This window comes from Pristiophorus japonicus, chromosome 10 (assembly GCF_044704955.1).
Source record: "Pristiophorus japonicus isolate sPriJap1 chromosome 10, sPriJap1.hap1, whole genome shotgun sequence".
NCBI classification, from domain to species: Eukaryota; Metazoa; Chordata; class Chondrichthyes; family Pristiophoridae; genus Pristiophorus; species Pristiophorus japonicus.
Genome location: NC_091986.1, coordinates 171,320,574 through 171,346,806, shown reverse-complemented (window position 1 = coordinate 171,346,806; position 26,233 = coordinate 171,320,574). Strand labels below are relative to the sequence as shown.

The following is a 26,233-nucleotide window of genomic DNA, read 5'->3' as shown; positions in this document are numbered from 1 at the left end:
AAGAGAGCTTGCTCCCTTGTAGGTTCTGTAACATACTGTTCGAAGAAACAATCCCGTATGCATTCTATGAATTCCTGCTCCAGGCTACCCCGTGCGATTTGATTTGACCAATCGATATGTAGGTTAAAATCCCCCATGATTACTGCCGTTCCTTTTTCACATGCCTCCATTATTCCTCGATTGTTTTCCGCCCCGTGAAGTTATTATTTGGAGGCCTATAAACTACGCCTACCAGTGACTTTTCCCCCTTACTATCTCTAATCTCCACCCACAATGATTCAACATTTTGTTCATTAGAGCCAATATCATCTCACAACTGCCCTGATATCATCCTTTATTAACAGAGCTACCCCACCTCCTTTCCTTTCTTGTCTATCTTTCCGATTTGTCAGATACCCCTGTATGTTTAATTCCCAGTCTTGGCCACTCTGCATCCACGTTTCTGTAATGGCCACCAAATCATACCCATTTGTAATGATTTGTGCCGTCAACTCATTTACTTTATTTCGAACGCTGCATGCGTTTCGGTATGGTGTTTTAATACTAGTTTTTAAACCATGATTTTTAGTTTTGACCCCTCCTGCAGCCCCTTTATACTCATGCATATTGTCCCTTCCTATCACCTTGTGGTTTACACGTACCCCAGTGCTACTCTGCTCTGTTGCCTCCTGCCTTTTGCATTCTTTCTTGGGGTCCTGTTCATCTGCACTCTCACCCACTCTAACTAGCTCAGAGCCCTCTCCTGGGTTCTGAATATTCCTCACCTTGAGGCACCGAGCTTTCAGGCTTGCCTTTTTATTACACTTTGACCCTTTAGAATTTTGCTGTACAGTGGCCCTTTTTGTTTTTTGCTTTGGGTTTCTCTGCCCTCCACTTTTACTCATCTCCTTTCTATCTTTTGCTTCTGTCTCCATTTTGTTTCACTCTGTCTCCCTGCATTGGTTCCCATCCCCCTGCCATATTAGTTTAATTCCTCCCCAACAGCCCTAGCAAACACTCCCCCTGGGACATTGGTTCCGGTCCTGCCCAGGTGCAGACCGTCCGGTTTGTACTGGTCCCACCTCCCCCAGAACCGGTTCCAATGTACCAGGAATTTGAATCCCTGCCTGCTGCACCACCGCTCAAGCCACGTATTCATCTGCGCTATCCTGCGATTCCTACTCTGACTAGCACGTGGCACTGGTAGCAATCCCGAGATTACTACTTTTGAGGTCCTACTTTTTAATTTAGCTCCTAGCTGCTTAAATTCGTCTCGTAGGACCTCATCCCTTTTTTTTAAAAACCTATATCGTTGGTACCAATGTGCACCACGACAACTGGCTGTTCACCCTCCCTTTTCAGAATGTCCTGCACCCGCTCCGAGACATCCTTGACCCTTGCAACATACCATGCATCAGGAGTGAAACCAGCCAGAGACTGTAGTCTCAGTGCTTCAGCTTCACACCAGTTACAATATAAAACAGGCACCTGAGCCAATATTTCAAGCTTTTTGGCAGTGCTGTAGTGAATTTAAGTATCAATTTATTTTGTCTCAGCAGAGAGTAATGCAAGCAAAAGTATAATTCAATGTGGTTCATGTACATGGCTCTAAAACTGCTTATTGTGTCAAACTCATAGGTTCAGTAACCACAGCATTTTGTCATAAATAATGGGAGTTGGCACAGTTTCAACTCATGGTCACAAAAAATAACTGTCCTATAAATGTGAAACTTGCCCATCTAGCTAATACTGGGATGCATCTTGATTACATTTAATGGCAATGTCAAAACTAGTTCCGTTAACAATTTATAGCTCATTGGTGAGATCAGAAGATATTTCCTGGAGTTTCCTGCTGTGTGTTCGCCAGCCTGTGATTAAAATGAATAGGAAAAAAATCATGAGCTGGCAAGCACAGAGATGGTAAATCCTACTAGTTCCTTGTAGTTTTGAGCATCCCATCTTCAAAAAGCAATGAACTGCTGAAAGCTCACAGATAAGTTTCAAGGGTTATTCTATATTAGGGCTCTCAAGTTATAATGAAAAAATATGAACTGAACTGTTTTTCCAAAATAGAAAATTAAGAGGGGACCTGTTTCAGATTTTACGTATGGATGATGCAAATGTAATCAGATGATTTAATCTGGAATATGAATGGAGAAATTCAGAACACAACTAGAAAATTTACAAACTTCAAAGTGAGATTAAAGATTAGAAGAAATATTTTCCACCCTAAACAGTAGTGATGTGTAGTAGGCTCCTAGTAAAAGCAGTTAAGACCATGCTAATTAACTCCATTAATAGGAATAGGTTAACCACTAGTTTATGAATAATATTGAAGGTAATTAAAGGATAGGCAGAACTATATGGAATGCAATGCTTTCTACACTGTTGAGACCATTAATGACTCATCTGTACAATGTAATTGCACAGAATTGTTGGTGTGGAGTTATAATTTGAATCAATATTCTAGAGGTTTGCTTGATTACTTTGGGGTATCTTCAAAGAGGTTTATCTTCTTGGAAGTTTAATGTATTTGTTTGCCTTCTTCAAAAAAGCTAGACACGTGAAAGAGAGATTATGATACGAAAAAGTGTATGTGATCTGTAAAGGGAATAGATCAAATATCCTTTTCTTGTTGCTTACTCTGCTTTTAATGTGAGAAATGAAAATGTTGCTCTAGTGCGGTAGGAGGTGCTTCAATATTGATGTTACGTCATGCTACTTGAATAGAGTAAAACGAGCTTTACTCTGCATCTAGCTGTGCTACACCTGGCGTGCAACTAATTTTATACTGTTCTTGAGACAGAAGTGGAAAATATCCCATTCTCCAGTATTCAAACTCTTTCGCCTTGATAATTATAAAAGCGGTCAAAACACAAGAAAAATGTCAATTTATTTTCCAAGGTAAACGCAAGTACATGATAAATACTAAAAAGATTTAATAAACAATGAATGTTCTGTATTGTCCAAATATCACACTTAATATACCAATTACTGCATATTTCTATCGTCCATTTTAATGAAATCCACTTTTTCTGTATTTATGGAAGAATTTATTTTGAAGGCATGCACATCCTGCCATTAAAATGACTTGTCTCTTGTCATTACTAATGCAGCAAGTTTGATCAGTTCCATGGGTGAAGGAAGAGAAGAGGCCCTCTAAAGTGCTCCTCCAGGGTCCACAAAAATAATCTGTGCTGCTGCTGCCACCCAGAGATGCCCACCCTTCATGATTGTCACCTCCCATCCCACAACTTACCTTGCTGGTGGCAGATCCAGCCCAATTTCTGGTGTTCAATCTGGCGAGCTGCATCAGGATGCCCGACTGGCGCCCTGCAGCTCACCTGGTGAATTTATACGTGGCCGTAGCCTCAAAATCACAGGGGTCTCCTCGCCACCAGAATGGGTGGCCAACCGTGTCAAAATCTACCCATGTGTGAAGATAACTTTCACAGAAACAGTATTTCACATACACAAATAAATTTGTACTTCACATTTGCAGATCGGCTTGGCTGGCAAACTTCCCACACTGGGTTTAATCAGCCATGATAACTACCCAGTCCCAAAGCACACTGCCGAAGCTTTACCTACATCACCTAGAGTTCCAGAAGACAAGTTATTGCTACAAATGAATTCCAGATTTAGTCGCTGGTTCGAGTCATATTGAAATGCATGCATCGATTTGTGCTCTGTCACAGATTTATAAGTTATAATGATTTCAGCAGCATAAAATGTCAAATTTAATGAATCATTAGTAAAATCATTTGGAATAACAAAACTGAGGATAAATGTATCTAACCCATTCTCATTAACACAGCACAGGGTGGAAATGAACTTGGCATATATTGTTCAGCCTTTTTTTTTAAAATGAGTCACCTACCCTATTTCTAGTTTATTATGTACTTGACCACTTGATGTTGAAACATAGAAAATAGCTGCAGGAATAGGCCATTCGGTCCTTCGAGCCTGTACCACCATGCAATAAGATCATGGCTGATCATTCCCTCAGTGCCCCTTTCCTGCTTTCTCTCCTTATCCCTTGATCCCCTTAGCCCTAAGGGCCATATCTAACTCCCTCTTGAATATATCCAGTGAACTGGCATCAACAATTCTCTGCGGCAGGGAATTCCACAGGTTAACAACTCTCTGAGTGAAGAAGTTTCTCCTCATCTCAGTCCTAAATGGCCTACCCTTTATCCTAAGACTGTGTCCCCTTGTTCTGGACTTCCCAACATCAGGAACATTCTACTTGCATCTAACCTGTCCCGTCCCATCAAAATCTTGCATGTTTCTATGAGATCCCCTCTCATCCTTCTAAACTTCAACGTATAAAGGCCCAGTTGATCCAGTCTCTCCTTATATGTCAGTCCAGTCAGCCCGGGAATCAGTCTGGTGAACCTTTGCTGTGCTCCCCCCTGCGGTCTCAATACATGGGAGGGGGCAGCCTGTGCCCCTGGGGTCTCAGTACATGGGAGGGGGCAGTCGGTGCTCCTGGGATCTCAGTACATGTGGATGGGCAGTCTGTGCCCCCCTGGCGTCTCCGTACATGGGAGGGGGCAGTCTGTGCCCTCTAGGGTCTCAGTACATGGGAGAGGGCAGTCTGTGCCCCCTGAGGTCTCAGTACATGGGAAGGGGCAGTCTGTGCTCCTGAGGTCTCAGTACATGGGAGGGGGCAGTCTGTGCTCCGAGGTCTCAGTACATGGGATGGGGCAGTCTGTGCCCCCTGGGGTCTCGGTACATGGGAGGGGGCAGTCTGTGCCCCCTGGGGTCACAGTACATGGGAGGGGGCAGTCTGTGCCCCTCCCGAGGTCTCAGTACATGGGGGGGGAACAGTCTGTGCCTGTTGAAACGAAGTGCAAAATCTGAAAAAAATACATCTTTATGCACAATATGCCTTCACCTTTCTGAACTATTAAAAACAGCCATTGATTGCTACTTTTTAAAAAATATTTGTTCCGGGATGTGGGGGTCACTAGCAAGTCCAGCATTTATATCCCCATCCCCAATTGCCCTCGAGAAGGTGGTGGTGAGCCGCCTTCTTGAACCGCTGCAGTCCCTGTGGTGAGGATACTCCCTCTGTGCTGTTAGGTAGGGAGCTCCAGGATTTTGACTCGGCGACGATGAAGGAATGGTGATATATTTCCAAATTAGGATGGTGTCTGACTTGGAGGGGAACCAGGAGGTGGTGGTGTCCCCATGCTCATGTTGCCCTTGTCCTTCTAGGTGGTAGAGGGTGCAGATTTGGGAGGTGCTGCCGAAGAAGCCGTGGCGAGTTGCTGCAGTGCATTTTATAGATGGTACACACTGTAGCCACGGTGCTCCGGTGGTGGAGGGTGTGAATGTTGAAGGTGGTGGATAGGGTGCCAATCAAGCAGGCTGCTTTGTCCTGGATGATGTCGAGCTTCTTGAGTGTGGTTGCAGCTGCACTCATTCAGGTAAGTGGAGAGTATTCCATCACAATCCTGACTTGTGCCTTGTAGATGGTAGAAAGGCTATGAGGAGTCAGGAGGTGAGACACTCACCACAGAATACCCAACCTCTGACCCATTCTTGTTGCCACAGTATTTATGTGGCTGGTCCAGTTAAGTTTCTGGTCAATGGTGACTCACCAGGATGTTGATGGTGGGGGATTTGGTGACGGTAATACCGTTGAATATAAAGGGGCGGTTGTTAGACTCTCGCTTGTTGGAGATGGTCATTGCCTGACACTTGTGTGGCGCGCCACTAATCAGCCCAAACCTGAATGTCGTCCAGGTCTTGTTGCATGCGGGCATGGACTGCTTCATTTCCTGAAGAGTTGCGAATGGAACTGCAGTGATGTCCTGGGCCGAGATGATTGACCTCCTACAACCACAAGCATCTTCTCTTGTGCTAAGTGTGACTCCAGTCAGTAGAGAGTTTTCCCCGGATTCCCATTGACTTCAATTTTATTAGGGCTCCTTGATGCCACACTCGGTCAAATGCTGTCTTGCTGTCAAGGGCAGTCACTCTCACCTCACCTCTGGGATTCAGCTCTTTTGTCCATGTTTGGACCAAGGCTGTAATGAGGTCTAGAGCCGAGTGGTCTTGGCAGAACCCAAACTGAGCATTTTGAGCAGGTTATCGGTGAGTAAGTGTCACTTATAAGTACTCTCGACAACACCTTCCATCACTTTGCTGATGATTGAGAGTAGACTGGTGTGGTGGTACTTACCCAGATTGGATTTGTCCTGCTTTTTGTGTACAGAACATGTCTGGGCAGTTTTCCACATTGTCGGGTAGATGCCAGTGTTGTAGCTATACTGGAAGAGCTTGGCTAGAGGCACGGCTAGTTCTGGAGCACAAGTCTTTAGCACAATCGCCAGGATGTTGTCGGGGCTCATAGCCTTTGCTGTATCCAGTGCGCTCAGCTATTTCTTGATACAGGTAGAATGTCCGAAATCCAGGTCTAAAAATTGGAATTGTCTGAAAACCGAACATTGTGCAGATTGCAAGAGTCATTGTCCGTAATCTGGAAATATTTCCCAAAAACTGGACTTTTAAGCTGTACATACCTTTTCCCAAACCTGAATCCAAAAAATTATGCAAACCAGCGCAGCCCGGCCTCGAGGTTGCCAGATTCGGGCCATCGGATGTAATGCTTCAAAATCTGGAAATTCACGAAAGTTGGCCCAAGGGTTTCCTGATTCGGACGTCAGATTTCTGCTCCGAAATCTGGAATTACCCGAAATGCGGCCCAGGGGTTTCCGAAGTAAGGACGTCGGATTTCTTCTCTGAAATCCAGAAAAACCCGAAAACCGGAATGGCCTCGGTCCCGAGGTTTCCGAATGTTATACCTGTATTATGTGGAGTGAGTCAAATTGATTGAAGACTGGCTTCTGTGATGTTGGGGGACCTCAGGAGGAGGTCCACTCGATACTTCTGGCTGAAGATGGTTGCAAAAGCTTCAGCTTTGTCTTTTGCACTTGCGTTCTGGGCTCTGCCATCATGGAGGATTGGGATAGTTATGGAGCCTACTTTTCCCATTAGTTGTTTAATTGTTCACCACCATTCATGTATTACATTTATTGTAACAAATGGTGACACTATAAAAGAAAGGTACAAAATCAGAATCCTGAATATAATGGCTGATTTATTGGGTCAGGAACCACCATCATCATCATCATAGGCAGTCCCTCGGAATCAAGGAAGATTTGCTTCCACTCCTAAAGTGAGTCCTTTGGTGGCTGAACAGTCCAATACGAGAACCACAAACCCTGTCACAGGTGAGACTGACATTCGCCGGGGGAAGGGGGAGGTGGGACTGATTTGTCGCACGCTCCTTCCGCTGCCTGCGCTTGACCTCTTCACGCTCGCGGCATTGAGTTTCGGAGAGCTCAACGCCCTCCCGGATGCACTTTCTACACCTAGGCGGTGGTCAGTCGGGACTCCCAGGTGTCAGTGGTGATGTCGCACTTTACTAGGGAGGCTTTGAGGGTGTCCTTGTAATGTTTCCGCTGCCCACTTTTGGCTCGTTTGCCGTGAAGGAGCTCCGAGTAGAGTGCTTGCTTAGGGAATCTCGTGTCTGGCATGCGAACTATGTGGCCTGCCCAGCGAAGTTGATTGAGTGTGGTCAATGCTTCAATGCTGTTGATGTTTATTGTGTCAAAAGCACTCTTGTAATGACTCCACGAGGTAAGGTGCTGTACTTGAACTGTGGTGACCTTAGTCCATTTATTACAACTCCTGAGTGAGGGTACAGCATGGTGAGCTCCCTTTTATATCTGGTTACCTGTCGTGTACAGGTGACCCCTAGGTCTCAACCACCCTCTGGTGGTACAAGCATAGTGTATACAGTGTGAAGGTACATCCAGTAGTCTTATACATTGAGTGTACAGGGAGTATACTTATATATTTCATACACAACATCACTCTCCTCTAAGTCTTGTGCCACTGGCCAATGCATTGTGTGCTCTGGATTTCGGAGAAGAAATCCGACGTCCTTGCACCTTGTCTATCCTTTGGCTTGGCTCTCTTTGTCCCCCAACTCCTTATTGCCACAACATTGGGAAATGGTCAGCAGTGGATGGTTTGAGGTTGCAGTGGCGGTTGAGTGGGTTCTAGGTGTGATCGTGTGTCCATGGCTACATACATCCATTCCCCACCACCCCCCCCCCCCCATACATAGACCATGCGTGTGGCTCAACACCTGCATGTGCATACATGTACAGAAAGAACAAAAAAAACATAGGATTAATCCTATCACTGTTTGGGTTCTTCAGTAGTGGAACAAGTACATTTTACAGGAAAGGTACGTATGTGGTATCACAGTCTTGCCCCGGGTTGTGTAGGTGCAGGTGGGTGAGGATGTTAGTTTCAGAGTGACCAGACTGTGTCCAGGTTGTCTGATGGCGGCGCTGCGCCCTCTGCCAGCTGGGTGGGCTCAGATCGCTCACCTGGCTGAGTCTTAGGGCCTTTGCCTAGTGGTGGGCAGAGCCACAGGAGTGCGTGGCCCCCCTGTCCTCCTTAAAGGGCTGCGGTGTCTCTTTGTTGCCCTTCCACGATAGTGGGAGCCTGGTCAACCCGCTGGGAAAGCTGGAGGCTGCTAGCTTCTTGCTCCCGGTACTGGCCCTGGTGGCCAGAGAGATAGAACCGATCAGGGGCAGGGTACCGGTAGTGGTGCCTTTGCCATCCATTGATCTCTGGCTCTGCAGCTGGTATGCTCCCTGTGTGTGTGGCCACGCTCCCTGGGGCATCACATTGGTCCCGGAGGCGCAGGTTACATGGTCGGGTAGCCCGCTGGACCTAGATTGTTGGAATGCATGTAGAACCCGGCATCGCACATCAACACTTCATTTACTCTCACACTACATTGGTTCTGACCGCAATCACCCGACTTATCGTAGTTAGTTACATTTACCTACTTGAATTTGTCAATTACATCTCTTACATATGTATCACCGGCATCGCTGTATAAAGAGTGGAACTGTCCCTTTAATTGTGATGGGTTGCTGGTCTCCTTTAAGAGGGCCTTGCAATCTTTACCCCAATCCGGTTCACTGCTTGGCATCACAGGTTGCTCCATCAATGCTGCCCCTTATGGTCTGGCCACCGCCATCTTTTCTTCAGGCGTTTCACCTTGTGGTTCGGGCACCATCTTCTTTCTCTCCACGAGGTAGGCTGCGGTGATCCTTTTTGTTATGTATATAAACCTGTAATTACCATGTCTAACCACCAGAGGGCTTATCCCCTGGAGTCTCAAGGGATCCCACAATCCCTTAGGAGCACCTGAATATAAGGAGGCCTCACAGGCTAGAGAGACACTCAGATCTGTAATAAAAGGACTACGGTCACACTTACTTTGAGCTTGCAGTATCTAGTCTGACTCCTTATCCAAGCCATAACACTTTTCTCCAGTTCTGCCATGGAAGCAGGGAAGTTGCCTTCTGCGACGATTTTCTTCCTCCGGAGTCCTGCCACTGGAGCCTGGAAGGTGAGGTCGGGTCGTTTCGGCTGGATCATCTCGCAGTTGGGTTGAGTGCTCTGTGTCATCTCCACGCAGTCGAGTTGAGCGGCTGGTTTTTCAGGGGCTGTGCTGGATCCAACTTTGGGGCCGCGGAGGACGTCGATCGCCGGAGGCTGGAGGTTTTCCCAGCTCCAACGGATCTTTTTCATCCATCTTCTTCCTAGCAGCGTTGGATCATCATCAGCAATGATCCACAAAGGTAACTCATGCATCGCGCCGTCATGGGACACCTGGACATCCACGCTGCCAACGACTGGGATGGTATCGTTTGTCTAGGTGAGCAGCTTCACTTGGATTGGGATCATTTTAGGTCGTTCAACTGGATTGTCCCAGAGTTTCTTAAAGGCCGCCTGATTCATCAATGACTGGCTCGCCCCTGTGTCCACCTCCATCGTGACTGAAACATTGTTGATTTCGACTTCCATTTTCAAAGGCGAACTCTCGGTGGTGCAGGTAAACATTCTGTACACCTCATTGTGGGACTGAGCTGCCTCATGGACTCTCTCGTCATCATCGCTGGAGTCCGGATGATCGGTCAACTCTTCATCGATTGGGTGAGTACAATTTTTCTTGCACATTCGCTGGAGGTGGCCCTTCGTGTTACAGCCTTTGCATGTATAGTCTTTATTGCGGCACTGGTGGGCCCTGTGATTTCCTTCACAGCGCCAGCATGGGATTAGCCGGTTGGCCCCATGTGGCGGACTCAGGGTTGCGGGACTCTGGGTTTTGTTCTCTCTTCCCTGAGAGAGACTGCTTGCAGCAGCCTTGCCTCTAAAAGACGCCAGATGGTTCACAGCTCTTGCCGCGTTAGATACCTGGGGGTGAGATATTCACTTGGAATCACAGGCCGAGATCATGAACATCTGGCTCATGTTAATTGTCTTTTGCAGGGTGACCGTGGTATCCGCAGAGAGCAGCCTGTCGAGAAGGACCTCATGGCCGATTCCAATAACGAAGATGTCCCGCAACGCTTCGGTGAGGTGGTCGCCAAAATCACACGGTGCAGCCAATCGTCTGAGGTCTGCAGCATATTTTGCAATATGTTTTGGTCATTGTCTTTGTGGGGGCTAGCAAGTCCCTGACGAGGCCATAGATGGTGGGCCCACAACTGCTGAGCAGGATAGCTCTGCGCTTATCAGCCAGCGAGGTCGGGTTGTCTCCCGCCAGGTCATTCGCAAAGAAGTGTTCGAGCTTTTCCACAAAGGCCTCCCAATCTTTCCCATCGGCAAATTGTTGAAACATGCCAAGGTTAGCCATTTTCGCGTGGAAATTCATAATCTCGTCGCCAGTTATTGTGTCTGTAAGCACTCTAGTGATTACTCCATGAGGTAAGGTGTTGTACTTGAACTGTGGTGAACTTAGTCCATTTATTACAACTCCTGAGTGAGGGTACAGCATCGTGAGCTCCCTTTTATACCTGGTTACCTGTCATGTACAGGTGACCCCTAGATCTCTCCCAGTTGCACCCTCTGATGTATGGTGTATACAGTGTGAAGGTACATCCAGTAGTCCTATGTAACTGTACATTGTGTACAGTGGGTATACTTATATTATACACACACAACAATTAGCCTGGGCCAATCCTCCCAGGGCATTTGCAGGATCTTGCGGAGACATCATTGGTGATATATTTCCAGTGAGTGGAGGTGTCTTCTGTACATCGTCCATGCCTCTGATCCATACAGGAGGGCGGTTATTACTACAGCCCTGTAGACCATGAGCTTGGTGATAGATTTGTGGGCCTGGTCTTCGAACACTATTTGCCTTCGGCTGCACCATGAATTTTGATGACTGGGGGGCAGTGCTGTGCGACGAGAACAGGCTGGTGGAGGACCTTTGTCTTATGGATGTTAAGCATAAGGCTCATGCTTTCATATGCCTCGGTGAATACATCGACTATATCCTGGAGTTCAGCCTCAGAATGTGCGCAGATGCAGGTGTCGTCCGCGTACTGCAGCTCAATGACCGAGGTAGGGGTTGTCATGTATCTCACGCTACTGTACATAACTGTATCTTACCATGCTATACATGACTGTAACTAGAGATGACCTGTAACCACTAGCTTACCTTACCACCAGAGGTGCACTTGCAGGAGACACTGGATACCTGTCCCAGACAGGTATATAAGGACAGGTCTCAGGCAAGTGTGGCATTCGAGAGCTGTGAAATAAAGGTGCAGGTCCAGAGTGACCTTGACTTCAGTATGTGCCTCGTGTGAATCTGTACTGCAGGGACAGGACTTTACAGTGGCGATCTTGGACCTGGCCTGGAGGCATCGTAGGTTGAACAGCTTCCTACTGGTTCTGTACTTTAGTTCCACTCCAGCGGGGAGTTGTTGACTGTGAGGAGGAGCATGGCAGCGAGGAAGATTGTGAAGAGGGTTAGAGCGATGATGCAGCCTTGTTTAACCCCGGTCCGGACATGGATTGGGTCTGTAATGGAACTGCTGGTAAGGATCACGGCCTGCATGTCATCATGGAGCAGGTGAAGGATGTTGACAAACTTTTGGGGGCATCCAAAACAGAGGAGGACGCTCCATAAGCCCTCACAGTTGACAGTGTCAAAGACCTTTGTAAGATCGAAAAAGGCCATGTATAAGGGCTGGCGCTGCTCCTTGCATTTTTTCTGCAGCTGTCGCGCTGCAAAGATCATGTCCGTTGTGCCCCGTAAGGGACGAAATCCGCACTGTGATTCTGGGAGGAGCTCCTCGGTCACAGGGAGAAGACGGTTGAGGAGAACTCTAGCGACACCCTTTCCAGTGGCAGATAGCAGGGAGATTCCCCTGCAGTTGCCACAGTCGGACTAGTCCCCCTTTTTAAAGATGGTCATGATCACTGCAGTTCTGAGATCTCCCGGCATGCTCTCCTCCCTCCAAATGAGAGATGAGGTCGTGTATCCGCGCCAACTGTTCCTCTCCCCCATACTTTAACGCAACAGCAGGAATTCCATCCGCACCCATAGCCTTGTTATTCTTGAGCTGTTTTATGGCTTTGCCTACCTCGTGCAGCATTGGGGTTTCACTGAGGTGGTGGTGGGTCGCATGCTGCGGGATGGAGTTGAGAACACTCGAGTCAAAGGCAGAATCTTGAATGAGGAGATCTTCAAAGTGCTCCTTCCAGCGAGACCCGACAGCCTCGGTGTCCTTGATGAGTGTTTCCCCGTTCTTGGCCAGGTGTGGGGTGGGGCCTTGGGAGTTTGGACTTTAGGTGGCCTTGACTGCAATGAAGAATCCTCGCATATCGTGGCTGTCGGCCAGTTATGGTAGTTGCTGTGTTTTTTCCATCCACCACCTGTTCTTTAGGTCCTGGGTTTTTTGTTGGACCTCAGCCTTGAACTGTCTGTAACGTTGCTTTCCAGTTCCCGAGTTGAGTTGTTGCTTGAGGCTCAGAAATGCTCTGCGCTTACGATCTAATAGTTCTTGAATCTCCTGATCATTTTCATCAAACCAGTCCTGGCATTTTCTGATTGAGTAACCAAGTGTCTCTTCACAGGCACTGGTTATGGAGACGTGGAGGGCAGACCTAAGCTGTGGACATTCAGCATCTCAGGGTCATATAGGCATACCAGATTAGCTGTATCGGGCTCTCTTAGCTGGGTCTTTAAGTGCCCCGCATTAACTTTTTTACGGCACTGCTTCTGCTGTTCCCTCTGCTTTGGGGCTATGTTTATATCGATGATGGATCGGATTAGATGATGGTCTGTCCAGCAGTCATCCTCTCCTGTCATGGCGCGGGTGATGAGCACACCCTTGTGATCTCTAGCTCAGACGATGACAGATGCCAGTGTTTGGAGCGAGGGTGTTGCCACGATGCCTTGTATTTGTCCCTCTGGCGGAAAAGGGTGTTGGTGATGAGGAGTTTGTGTTCTAGACATTTTGTCAGGAGTAGGGTACCACTGGAGTTGGCTTTCCCTACCCTCTCTCTGCCAATCACACCTCCCCAGAGGGCTGTGTCTTTGCCAACCCTGGCATTACAGTCACCTCAGAGGATCAATTTGTCGCCCGTGGGGACGCGGGACAGGGATGTCTCGAGGTTGGAACAAAAACCCTCTTTAGCATCATCTGTTGCATCGAGTGCTGGGGTGTACGCGCATATCACTGTGGCGCATTGGTTCTGGGATAGGATAAGGTGAAGAGTCATGAGGCGTTCGTTAACCCGGCAGGGGGAGTCTTTGAGGTGGTTGACCAGTTCATTTTTGACGGCGAAGCAGACTCCATGAAGGCGGTGCTCTTCCTCTGGTTTTCCTTTCCAGAAAAAAGTGTAACCTCCACCATGTTCCTTGAACTGGCCTTTCCCTGCCCGCCAGGTCTCGCTTAGGGCGGCGATGTCAATGTCAAAACATCTAAGTTCCCGGGCAACTATTGCGGTGCGGCATTCTGGTCTGTTGCTACTGGAATTGTCCATGAGTGTCCTTACGTTCCAGGTCCCGAACTTCAGCGAAGTGGAAGATGCCTGTGCATGAGTTCTTTTAATGTGGGGTGGCCGCTGAACACCAGCAACCACATGGGCTTAGCTGAGCAAGGTCTTGGTCCAGTGGCAAGGGGGTGCAAGACGACTGGAGACCAGGCACTGCTGTATAAGCCTCATTGCCTACGGCGATGTGTTGGCCGCAAGCTCGGCACCGAGTAGCACCATTAATGGTAGATGGCCCGAGGCTTGGTTGGGAGGGGCAGGCATTAAGAGGTCAGCTGTCCACTGGGGTTCCAAGGGATGTTTTGGCAAGTTTCTTCCAAAGGTTAAGAATTTCCCCAAAGGCTTCCAAGTTTTAAAAGTTTAAGAGTTTATAAGTATTTCCGAATTATTTTTTAAAAAGTTACACAGGTTGATTGAAGGTTTAATAAATAGATAATATTGATTTTAAAAAGTCTAAAATGTACATCAAGTTGTTTAAAGGTTAGAAAAAAAATTTCCCAAATTGTTTAAGAAGTTTAAAAGTTGATTAAAAGTCAGGGACAAATAGAAAGTTAAGTGGATATTACAATTACACTTGGGAATTTTGGGGCAGTTAAGTCCTTGAACAGTCAATGTTCAATGGTTGCTCATGATTCTTACAGCAGATGGCATTTCATCGACAGCACCGCTAATGACTTTCAGTAATAATGATATGCAATTTATAAAATGAGGTACATTTTGAATTGACAAGTACTACTCCTGGAGTTTCTGACAATGTATTGGCTTAATCATTTCATTTTGTTGTACTCATTTTTGACAGTGTTATTTTATACCCTTAGAAGAACATTCTATGAGCGAACTAAAAGCAATTTTCTCTAAGTTTCTGAACACTGTAGTGTGACCAATTTTTGATTATATTGAAATGACCTAGATAGAATCTGTTCACGTAAATTGGAAAATTCTAACCAAAATTCTGAAGCTGCCTGCATTCTCACTGACTTTACTTTGGGTTAGCAGGCTTATAATGTAATGTCACAACTTCAACCTATTTGTTATCATGATGATAGCATTGGCATTCTTTATAGGTTAGATGCAGGAAGAATGTTCCCGATGTTGGGGAAGTCCAGAACCAGGGGTCACAGTCTAAGGATAAGGGATAAACCATATAGTACCGAGACGAGGAGAAACTTTTTCACCCAGAGATTGGTGAACCTGTGGAATTCTCTGCCACAGAAAGTTGTGGAGTCCAGTTTGTTGGATATATTCAAGAGGGAGTTAGATGTGGCCCTTACGGTTAAGGGGATCAGGGGGTATGGAGAGAAAGCGGGAGTGGGGTCCTGAAGTTGCATGCTCAGCCATGATCATATTGAATGGCGGTGCAGGCTCGAAGGGCCGAATGGCCTGCTCCTGCACCTATTTTCTATGTTTCTATGTTTATAAAATGATCTCATTATACACATTCCATTCTGTAGCAGACCCATCATTCCATTCTGTAGCACATCCCAGTGACTTAACTTATGATCAGACCTGTGAATGCATTTGTTACAGCACCAACAACCAATGATGGCAGGGTGGGCAGAGTCCTGGGGAAAACTCTTCAGGATGTCAGTTGTCACAAGGGTGGTGAGATAAAAACATGGCATTGCATGCACTGCCTGCTGGAACCTTCCTCACTATTTTATTGGAATTAAGCTGGAGGCTTAGGAAAGGCAATAGGCTAGATTTGGGCCTTTTTGGATTTTGGGGCGTTAATCACAGCAGGGCATTAAAGTTAGTACCTGAAAATAGTTTGCACCTTCGACTGCAAGTTTCAGCGAAAATGTAAGTTGGAAGAGCATTGGTGTTAAGTCAGGCATTGCACAATGGACTTTGTGCGCCCAAGCCAAAACTTGCGGCGTTAAAGGAGGTGGCCATTTTGCGCACGCGCAGTCAATGTTTGTTTCCCCAGTTGCAAATTCTAATGTTAGGCGCAGCCGCTTCCTGCGCATATAAACTGCCCCACTTCAATCAATTATGTAGAAATGGAAGAGCAGGAAGGAAGGCAGCATGCCAGGCACTTCTCTAATGAGATGAGTGAGGCCTTAGTCCATGCAGTGGAGAAGAGGTGGTCCTCACTCCATCTTGCTGGGGGACCCAGACCACTCCCACCTGTAGTTAAGAGTCTGTGGAGGGAGATAGCACAGGAGGTCTCTGCTGCAGACACTGTGCCAGAACTGGGACACAATGTCAAAAAAAGTTCAACAACCTTACCGGGTTTGTCAGGGTGAGTACCATTCATATTTATGTATGCCTCCAACATGAATCTCACACACTATGTGAAATCTTTCATGTATATGGTCCCTCTCAAAAGTCTTGCTGCCTGTGGGGTGGGTTTCACAATACACAAGAAGGATGAACGCTTACTTCTGCACCCATTGCTTTCTAATGATCGATGCATATGAATTTACTAATTTACATCCTTACTCACAATACACTCCCACTGCTGCTGTGGCTTTCAGAAAGATCACCTACAGCCCCTATGTTACATCCCTCTAACCTCCTCACTCACGAAGCTTATGCAACATCCAACCAAATTAAACTGAAGCCACTAGAACATTCACAGTCTCCCCTATTGTACTGTGGTAGGCATATGTGCCACAACAGGAGAGAAACCCTTTCTGAACACTTCTTATTTTTCTCTTTGCAATCAAAGCACTCCCACAACAGGAGGGAGCAGCTGCGCATAGGCAGGGGACCACCTCAAATACTGCCACTTACTGATGTCAAAGAACGGGTGTCGGCCCTCATAGCAGCTCGGGCAGTTGCTGGGGGCAATGCTGAGCCCCCTTTGGGTAGTGAGCGTATGTAAATGAATAGGGCCCCTGAAGAGACTGCATTGAGACCTATAATGATGTGGTGCTGGGCCTTCAAATGAACCTGTGCCATGCCACCTTGCCCCCTCCCCTGCTGCTAACCACATGCATGTATTTTTGTGCTTGCAGAAGATCAGCCACAATCGCGCCAGCCTTCCCGGGACACAACAACCTCAGGCCATGGTGGTGATGATGAGGCTGCGGACATAATGAACATAAGAACATAATAAGAACATAAGAATTAGGAACAGGAGTAGGCCATCTAGCCCCTCGAGCCTGCTCCGCCATTCAATAAGATCATGGCTGATCTGGTCGTGGACTCAGCTCCACTTACACGCCCTCTCTATCTATCTATCTTTGACTTGAAAACACTCAATGAGCCAGCCTCAACTGCTTCCTTGGGCAGAGAATTCCACAGATTCATAACCCTCTGGGAGAAGAAATTCTTTCTCAACTCGGTTTTAAATTGGCTCCTCTGTATTTTGAGGCTGTGCCCCCTAGTTCTAGTCTCCCCCACCAATGGAAACAACCTCTCTACCTCTATCTTGTCGATCCCTTTCATGATTTTAAATGTTTCTATAAGATCACCCCTCATCCTTCTGAACTCCAAGGAGTAAAGACCCAGTCTACTCAATCTATCATCATCAGGTAACCCCCTCATTTCTCAAATCAGCCTAGTGAATCGTCTCTGTACCCCTTCCAAAGCTAGTATATCCTTCCTTAAGTAAGGTGACCAAAACTGCACGCAGTACTCCAGGTGTGGCCTTAACAATATCTTATACAGTTGCAGCAACACCTCCCTGCTTTTGTACTCCATCCCTTTCGCAATGAAGGCCAACATTCCATTTGCCTTCCTGATTACCTGCTGCACCTGCAAATTAACCTTTTGGGATTCATGCACAAGGACCCCCAGGTCCCTCTGCACCACAGCATGTTGTAATTTCTCTCCATTCAAACAATATTCCCTTTTACTGGTTTTTTTTCCCCCCAAGGTGGATGACCTCACACTTTCCGACATTGTATTCCATCTGCCAAACCTTAGCCCATTCGCTTAACCTATCCAAATCTCCTTGCAGCCTCTCTGTGTCCTCTACACAACCCGCTTTCCCACTAATCTTTGTGTCATCTGCAAATTTTGTTGCACTACATTCTGTCCCCTCCTCTAGGTCATCTATGTATATTGTAAACAGTTGTGGTCCCAGCACTGATCCCTGTGGCACACCACTAACCACTGATTTCCAACCGGAAAAGGACCCATTTATCCCGACTCTCTGCTTTCTGTTCACCAGCCAATTCTCTATCCATGCTAATACATTTCCTCTGACTCCGCGTACTTTTATCTTCTGCAGTAACCTTTTGTGTGGCACCTTATCGAATGCCTTTTGGAAATCTAAATAAACCACATCCATCGGTACACCTCTATCCACCATGCTCGTTATATCCTCAAAGAATTCCAGTAAGTTAGTTAAACATGATTTCCCTTTCATGAATCCATGCTGCGTCTGCTTGATTGCACTATTCCTATCCAGATGTCCCGCTATTTCTTCCTTAATGATAGTTTCAAGCATTTTCCCCACTACAGATGTTAAACTAACCGGCCTATAGTTACCTGCCTTTTGCCTGCCCCCTTTTTTAAACAGAGGCGTTACATTAGCTGCTCTCCAATCCGCTGGTACCTCCCCAGAGTCCAGAGAATTTTGGTAGATTATAACAAATGCATCTGCTATAACTTCCGCCATCTCTTTTAATACCCTGGGATGCATTTCATCAGGACCAGGGGACTTGTCTACCTTCAGTCCCATTAGTCTGTCCAGCACTACCTCCCTAGTGATAGTGATCATCTCAAGGTCCTCCCTTCCCACATTCCTATGACCAGCAATTTTTGGCATTGTTTTTGTGTCTTCCACTGTGAAGACGGAAGCAAAATAATTGTTTAAGGCCTCAGCCATTTCCACATTTCCCATTATTAAATCCCCCTTTTCATCTTCTAAGGAACCAACATTTACTTAGTCACTCTTTTCCGTTTTATATATCTGTAAAAGCTTTTACTATCTGTTTTTATGTTTTGCGCAAGTTTACCTTCGTAATCTATCTTCCCTTTCTTTATTGCTTTTTTAGTCATTCTTTGCTGTTGCTTAAAATCTTCCCAATCCTCTAGTTTCCCACTAACCTTGGCCACCTTATATGCATTGGTCTTTGATTTGATACTTTCCTTTATTTCCTGACATGACAGAGCTGCAGAGCCCACCATTTATCCCTTCTCAACATTCCTCATCCGGCGATGCTGAGATTTTTCAGGGGTTTGCATCTTCGGAGTCTCCTGGTCCCAGTCACCTACAGCAATGCAGTGAGAGAGGGGAATCTCGGAGGCCAACTCTCTGGAGGGCGAGTCGGCAAAGTCGGTCTGCTCAACAACAGGCAGACATGGAACTGGACTTAGTGGAAATGTCCAGAGAAAACACAGGAATGCACCGTGAGCTTATTGATGCATTGGGACGGATCCCAGAGAGCGACAAGCTTACTGCGACTGTTGTGCAGGTAGCATCACGGATTGTCAATGTAACGCAGGAGTCCGGCTGGTGGCCTCGAGCAGCGACAGTGGCGTTCCAGAGTGTGTGGCGTGTACCCTTGATAATGTCACAGCCTCGGGTGTATCGCAGGCACAAGCTATGCTTCAGCTTGGTGATGTGATGCGGTCGATGACTGCTGCCATCCTCTCTGCATTCCCCAACGGGGAAGGGACAGTGCTGAAGCAGACTAGCAAGTTATGGGGACACATTGTGCTCCGGATGCTGAGGCCCAGCCCCATCGAAGAGTCAGTGGCTCCCAGGAAATGGAAGGTGCTGTCCTTGCTCAGGATGACAGCATTCCCGCTCCCACCACTGACTCGCCAAGCATGCACCATACACGGTTGACACCCCAACCACAAATGACTGCCTTCACTGATAACGACTTGCAGCAGTCCATAGCTGGGTCTTCCAAGCCAAGAACTGTTCCAGGGCATCCTTCAACGCCATCTGCATTATCTGCTCACCCAACCCAGCAGCCCTCTAGCAATCTTGCTGTAGGCACTGAGGCCTCATTGAAACATAGAAATATCGAAAATAGGTGCAGGAGTAGGCCATTCAGCCCTTCGAGCCTGCACCACCATTCAATAAGATCATGGCTGATCATGCAACTTCAGTACCCCACTCCTGTTTTCTCTCGCTTGATCCCTTTAGTCATAAGGGCCACATCTAACTCCCTTTTGAATGTATCTAATGAATTGGCCTCAACAACTTTCTATGGTAGAGAATTCCACAGGTTCACAATTCTGAGTGAAGAAGTTTCTCCTCATCTCGGTCCCAAATGGCTTACCCCTTATCCTTAGACTGTGACCCCTTGTTGTGGACTTCCCCAACATAGGGAACATTCTTCCTGCATCTAACCTGTCCAGTCCCAACAGAATTTTATATGTTTCTATAAGATTCCCTCTCATTCATCTAAATTCCAGTGAATACAGGCCCAGTCGATCCAGTCTCTCCTCATATGTCAATCCGGCCATCCCGGGAAGCAGTCTGATAAACCTTCGCTGCACTCCCTCAATAGCAAGAATGTCCTTCCTCAGATTAGGAGACCAAAACGGAACACAATATTCAAGGTGTGGCCTCACCAAGGCCCTGTACAGCTGCAGTAAGACCTCCCTGCTCCTATTCTCAAATCCTCTTGCTATGAAGGCCAACATGCCTTTTGTCTTCTTCACCGCCTGCTGTACCTGCATGCCAACTTTCAATGACTGATGTACCATGACACCCAGGTCTCGTTGCACCTCCCCTTTTCCTAATCTGTCACCATTCAGATAATAAGCTGCCTTCCTGTTTTTGCCACCAAAGTGGATAACCTCACATTTATCTACATTGTACTGCATTTGCCATGCATTTGCCCACTCACCTAACCTGTCCAAGTCACCCTGCAACCACTTAGCATCCTCCTCACAGCTCACACTGCCACCTAGCTTAGTGTCATCTGCAAACTTGGAGATATTACATTCAATTCCGTTAAATCATTAATGTATATTGTAAATAGCTCGGGTCCCAGCACTGAACCTTGTGGTACCCCACTAGTCACTGCCTGCCATTCTGAAAAGGACCCATTTATTTCTACTCTCTGCTTCCCGTCTGCCAACCAGTTATCTATCCACATCAATACATTACCCCTAATACCATGTGCTTTAATTTTGAACACCAATCTCGTGTGGGACTTTGTCAAAAGCCTTTTGAAAGTCCAAATACACCACATCCACTGGTTCTCCCTTGTGTACTCTACTAGTTACATCCTCAAAATATTCTAGAAGATTTGTCAAGCATGATTTCCCTTTCATAAATCCATGCTGACTTGGACCAATCCTGTCACTGCTTTCCAAATGCGCTGCTATTTCATCTTTAATAATTGATTCCAACATTTTCCCCACTACCGATGTCAAGCTAACCGGTCTATAATTCCCTTTTTTTTCTCTCCCTCCTTTTTTAAAAAGTGGGGTTACATTGAGGTGGAGTGGCAGGCATGGGAAGGGGCTGAAAGTAAATGGGGCAAAGAGCCATTAAGGGCTGGCACAAGGTTGAGCTAATCCATTTATGTAGAATTGTTCAAATTGTAAATCATTGTGTTTTAAGAAATCAGAGCGATTATTTGCACTCATTTTTTGAGGTTCCTTCTGCACCTGCACGCTCTGGACTTGGCCCCCGGCGCCTAAGCACCACCACCCATATGAACTCCACCCCCATCCTCCCACACATGCGCAGCCTCCTCAAATCTGTGGGGCTTGTATTGTGCTTTTGTCAGCTTTATCCTGCCGCCGCCCCGCCACCCGACCCAATGCGGGGAGGTCATGAAATTGGGCTGGGTGAGGGGCGGGGGCGGGAGGGAGAGGGGGAGGGAGATTCAGGAACTTGGGCTGGGATGGGGGAGCTCTATACTTCTGGGGTTTGAAGTCAAAATGGCTCGAATTACACTTTGTAAAGTCACTCAGAACTTGGGCTGGGTGGTTCTAATTACACATTCCAGAGAAACTTTTGGACGTGTCTTATCCTCCAAGGGGACCAATCAGGTCATGTGATCATGAAGAGCCTGTCAGAGACAATCAGAGCATTTTACTAGTGCAAATAACTACGTCCTTAAGAAAAGATTTATTTCACATGAACTTGCTGCAGGAAGCAGTTTTGTGTTTAGTTAGTTTTGGTTTAATCATTGTATCATTTTGGGTTGTTGGGTGGGGAGCATTGTTCATTATTGATGTTTCTGAAACTGTTTCTTGGACCTTTGTCATTGGTGTCTTGTGTCTCATTGCAAAATTCAATGTAGATGAGCCGTCATGGTGGCAGAGTCATGAGTCAAAGCTACAACCCCACCTTCCCCATTTAGGCAAACTGGTCAATGATGATCTGGTGACGTAAGGCTCTTGCTGCGGCCATATCTCCACGCTGCCTCCTCTGTGGTTGTGGTGCTTCCGCAATGGGTTCTTCGCCAGGCTCGTCTTCCTCCTCCTGAGGTGGACCTGCAATTCCCACTGACAATGCCTGGCCCCTCATGATGGCCAAGTTGTGTAGCATGCAGCACACCACAATGAATTCGGAGACCTGTTGAGGGGGGTATTGAATGCTGCCTCCAAAGTAGTCCTGGCATCGGAGGTGCTGCTTGAGCATTCCAATTACCTGTCCAATTATATTGCGGGCTGTTGCATGGCTGTCATTGTGGCGCTGCTTGGCTTCCGTGGTGGAGTTCCAGAGGGGGTTCATGAGCCAGGTGACCAAGCTGTAACCTTTGTCCCCGATCAGCCAACTCTGCACTTGTCTTTGTCGCTGAAACATTCGTGATACATTGCTCTCACACAAAATGAAAGCATCATGTGTGCTTGCTGGATAGCAGGCATTCACTCTGAGGATGCGCTGCTTGTGGTCGCAGACCGGCTGTACGTTTAGGGAGTGGTATCCCTTTCGGTTTCTGAAGACCTCTGCATTGTGTAATGGTGCTCGCAAGGCAACGTGTGTGCAGTCAATGGCTCCTTGAACCTTGGGGAAGCCTGCAATTCTTCCAAACCCTAAAGCCCTCGCATTCTGGCTGCCCTTGCTCATTGGGAACTTTATGAAGTCCATTCTGCGTGCATACAGTGCCCTTATAAACTGGCAAATGCAGCGTGCTGAGAAATGCTGCATATGTCCCCTGGTGCTGCCTGGAAGGAACCGGAGGCATAGAAGGCCATCGCCACAGTCAACTTCACCTTGATGGGCAGCCAGCCCTGTTGGCGCTGGTAGGCTGTAGATCTGCCTGTAGCAGCTGGCATCTCTCTGTAAGCACTTCTTTTCAGAAGTGCAACCTACTAATGTACTGCGCCTCAGAGAGCTGGAGGTATGAGAGCGATGTTCCCTGTAAACCCATGGGGGGGGCAAGGTCTCCTCCTATACATATGCGACTTCTTTGAATCCGTGGCCCAATATGGCCAAAACCCTTTTCCAACTTGAAGCCGCTTGCCAATAGCAACCAGCATGATATGCTGGCGAACTGGTATTGCCCCCATTGAAATCTCTCACTGATCTTGTAAACAAAGTGTCATGGCACATAAAAGTGCCGTTTGCAACTCGGAGCTGGACTCATCATTCTGCGCGCAATCGCAGCAGTCACTGACAACTGCGATACAAGATCCTCCAGCCTCCGTTTAAATATGCCGCCAATAGCGCCTGGTTTTTATCAGGCGTTTCCTGGCGCGGGCGGTAAATGAGACGATAAGGCCAAAAGTTCCATCCAGGGCGCTAGCGCAGCTTTGCACGATGACTGATGTCATCATCACGCTAAAGATGGAAGGCGGGGCAGTAAATTTTTGTGCTGCTGCAAATCAATAGCCAGATGCTGAATCCTAGACACCCGACATAACGGCCAAGAACATCATTTAATGCCCCACCAGGGCGCTAACCGATGCGCAAATTAGCTGAAAATCCAACCCGATGGATTAGAATACATGAAACTATTTAAAATTTATTTGTTCCAGGATGTGGTTCCCTGGCTTGATGATAATGGTAGAGTGAGGGATATGCCGGGCCATGAGGTTACAGATTGTGGTGCAATACAATTCTGCTGCTGCTAATGGCCCACAGTGCCTCATAGATGCCCAGTTTTGAGCTGCTAGATCTGTTCTGAATCTATCCCATTTATCACAGTGGTTGTGCCACACAACACAATAGAGGGTGGCAAGATAAGTGTGCACTATGAGTACACATCAAATCACGCTTTACATTGCACTCAAGAGATGCAGAACTACTAATGCTGATAAGAAAATGGCTGATCTGGAGACTCCTTCTGAGGACAGCCAAGGGACGAATCCTAATAAAATGTTTCCAAGTGAGAAGCATATGCAGGGAAGTCCAAGTATTCAATTTCCTGGCGCTCAACATCCAGCAATGCGTTATTTACACCTGCGACAATAACAGTGCCAACTATCAAAAGAACCAAGAGGACAAGTTTCTTTCACTTCAAGCAGAGCAACAAGATGGAGTCAAACCATGAGGAGGAATAAGACCCCAATGAAAAATCCAACAGCTAAAGCTGCAGCACAAGATGTTAGAGATAAAAGTAATCTTCGTCACAGAAAAATCCAAGATTAGAATAAACTGGAAATTATTTAAGCAGGTTACGGATCCTCAGGCATGGAGTGGCCAAGCATCAACAGTTTGACCAGCTCCCTGAAAGAGCTGCACATTGAGAAAAGAAAGAAGAAAAGAGAACATGGGAGAGATCCAGCTGTTCCAAACCTCCTGACTCTCCATCCCCAAAAGTCTGAGGGAGCCTGTGCCACAATCTCCAGGATTTCCTGCTTCATGACACTTACCCTAAATTGAAGTTGTCCCTCCTCCTGTTTGCTTCTGGTCCTGGGTATTGTGTGCCAATCTGCAGAAAGTAAAGGGAGCTCATTAAAAGCTCCAACAAAGGTATTGTGTATGGAGAAAGAGTCAGACTGAACACTGTGAGCTCAAAAGTAAAGTGTGACTTTAGTCTTTTATTGCAGATCTCCAGAGTGCCTCTCCAACCTGTGAAGCCTCCTTAAATACCTGTGCTCCCAAGGGATTTTGGGATCCCTTGGGACTCCAGGGGATGAGCCCTCTGGTGGCTGTACAGAGTATATACAAGTATATATATATAACACTACTCCCCCGCCAAAGTCAATAGTGTAACTATTTACAATGTGAGTCGATCTGGGGCCCTTCTTGCCCTGGTTGATCGTCTCGGTGTGAAAGCTGGTGTTATTGAATCATTTGTTGGGCCCTCATTGGGCTGCTGTGCAGCTGGCCATGCTGGTCTGCCTGGTGTGTTGGCCCCTGCAGGGCTGCTGTGGATGATGGGTTTTGCTTCGTGGTCAACCATGGTGCTAGTGGCCACTGGTGTGTATATTGGGGATCAAAAAGGGTAGGCTCCAAAGTGGGTTGCTCAGGATAGTCCGTGAATCTGAGTTTGATTCGGTCCAAGTGTTTCTGGTGAATGAGTCCATTTGAAAGTTTGACTCGAAACACCCTGCTCCCCTCTTTGGCCACGACAGTGCCGGGAAGCCACTTGAGACCTTGTCCATAATTTAATACAAATACAGGATCATTGATTTCAATCACGCGTGACACATTTGCGCTATCATGGTATGCACTTTGTTCAAGCCGCCTGCTCTCTACCCATTCATGTAGATCAGGATAAACTAGCGAGAGCCTTGTCTTAAGTGCTCTTTTCATGAGCAGTTCAGCAGGTGGGATCCCAGTGAGTGAGTGGGGTCTCGTGCGGTAGCTAAGCAGGACTCGGGATAGAAGAGTCTGCAGTGAGCCTTCAGTTACCCACTTCAAGATTTGCTTGATGGTTTGCACTGCTCTCTCTGCTTGACCATTGGATGCTGGTTTAAACAGGGCAGATGTGACATGTTTGATCCAGTTGCGGGTCATGAATTCTTTGAACTCAGCACTTGTAAAACATGGCCCGTTGTCGCTCACCAGGACATCGGGTAGGCCGTGTGTGGCAAACATGACCCGCAGACTTTCAGTAGTGGCAGCGGACGTGCTAGCCGACGTTATCTCACATTCAATCCACTTGGAGTACGCGTCAACAACCACAAGGAACATTTTACCCAAGAACGGGCCTGCATAGTCGGTGTGTATCCTAGACCATGGTTTGCAGGGCTAAGACCATAAATGTAGCGGCGCCTCCTGGGTACATTGCTCAACTGCGAGCATGTATTACATTTGTGAATGCGGGACTCTAAGTCCGCATCGATACCGGGCCACCACACATGGGATCTGGCTATCGCTTTCATCATTACGATGCCTGGGTGGGTACTGTGGAGGTCATTGATGAAGGTGTCTCTGCCTTTCTTGGGGACCACTACTCGATTGCCACACAGTAGGCAGTCTGCCTGTATAGACATTTCATCTTTGCGCCGCTGGAATGGCTTTATCTCTTTCTGCATTTCCACTGGTACACTGGACCAGCTCCCGTGAAGCACACAGCTTTTGACTAGAGATAAT

At 47.0% G+C, this 26,233-nt stretch overlaps 1 protein-coding gene across 2 annotated transcripts in view; it reads right to left on the bottom strand.

The window, feature by feature from the left end:
• Nucleotides 1-26,233, bottom strand: part of LOC139274850 (relaxin receptor 2-like) — a 294,506-nt gene that overhangs the window by 226,892 nt on the left and 41,381 nt on the right. Inside the window, exon 1 of one of the 2 annotated variants that reach the window (XM_070891551.1) lies at nt 16,105-16,184. The exons of the other annotated variant lie outside the window; for it this stretch is intronic. Within the exon in view, the coding sequence (XP_070747652.1) occupies nt 16,105-16,153 (49 nt within the window). The 5' untranslated portion in view covers nt 16,154-16,184. Of the gene's footprint in view, nt 1-16,104; nt 16,185-26,233 lie in introns of those variants that run through there. 2 annotated transcript variants of the gene reach the window in all.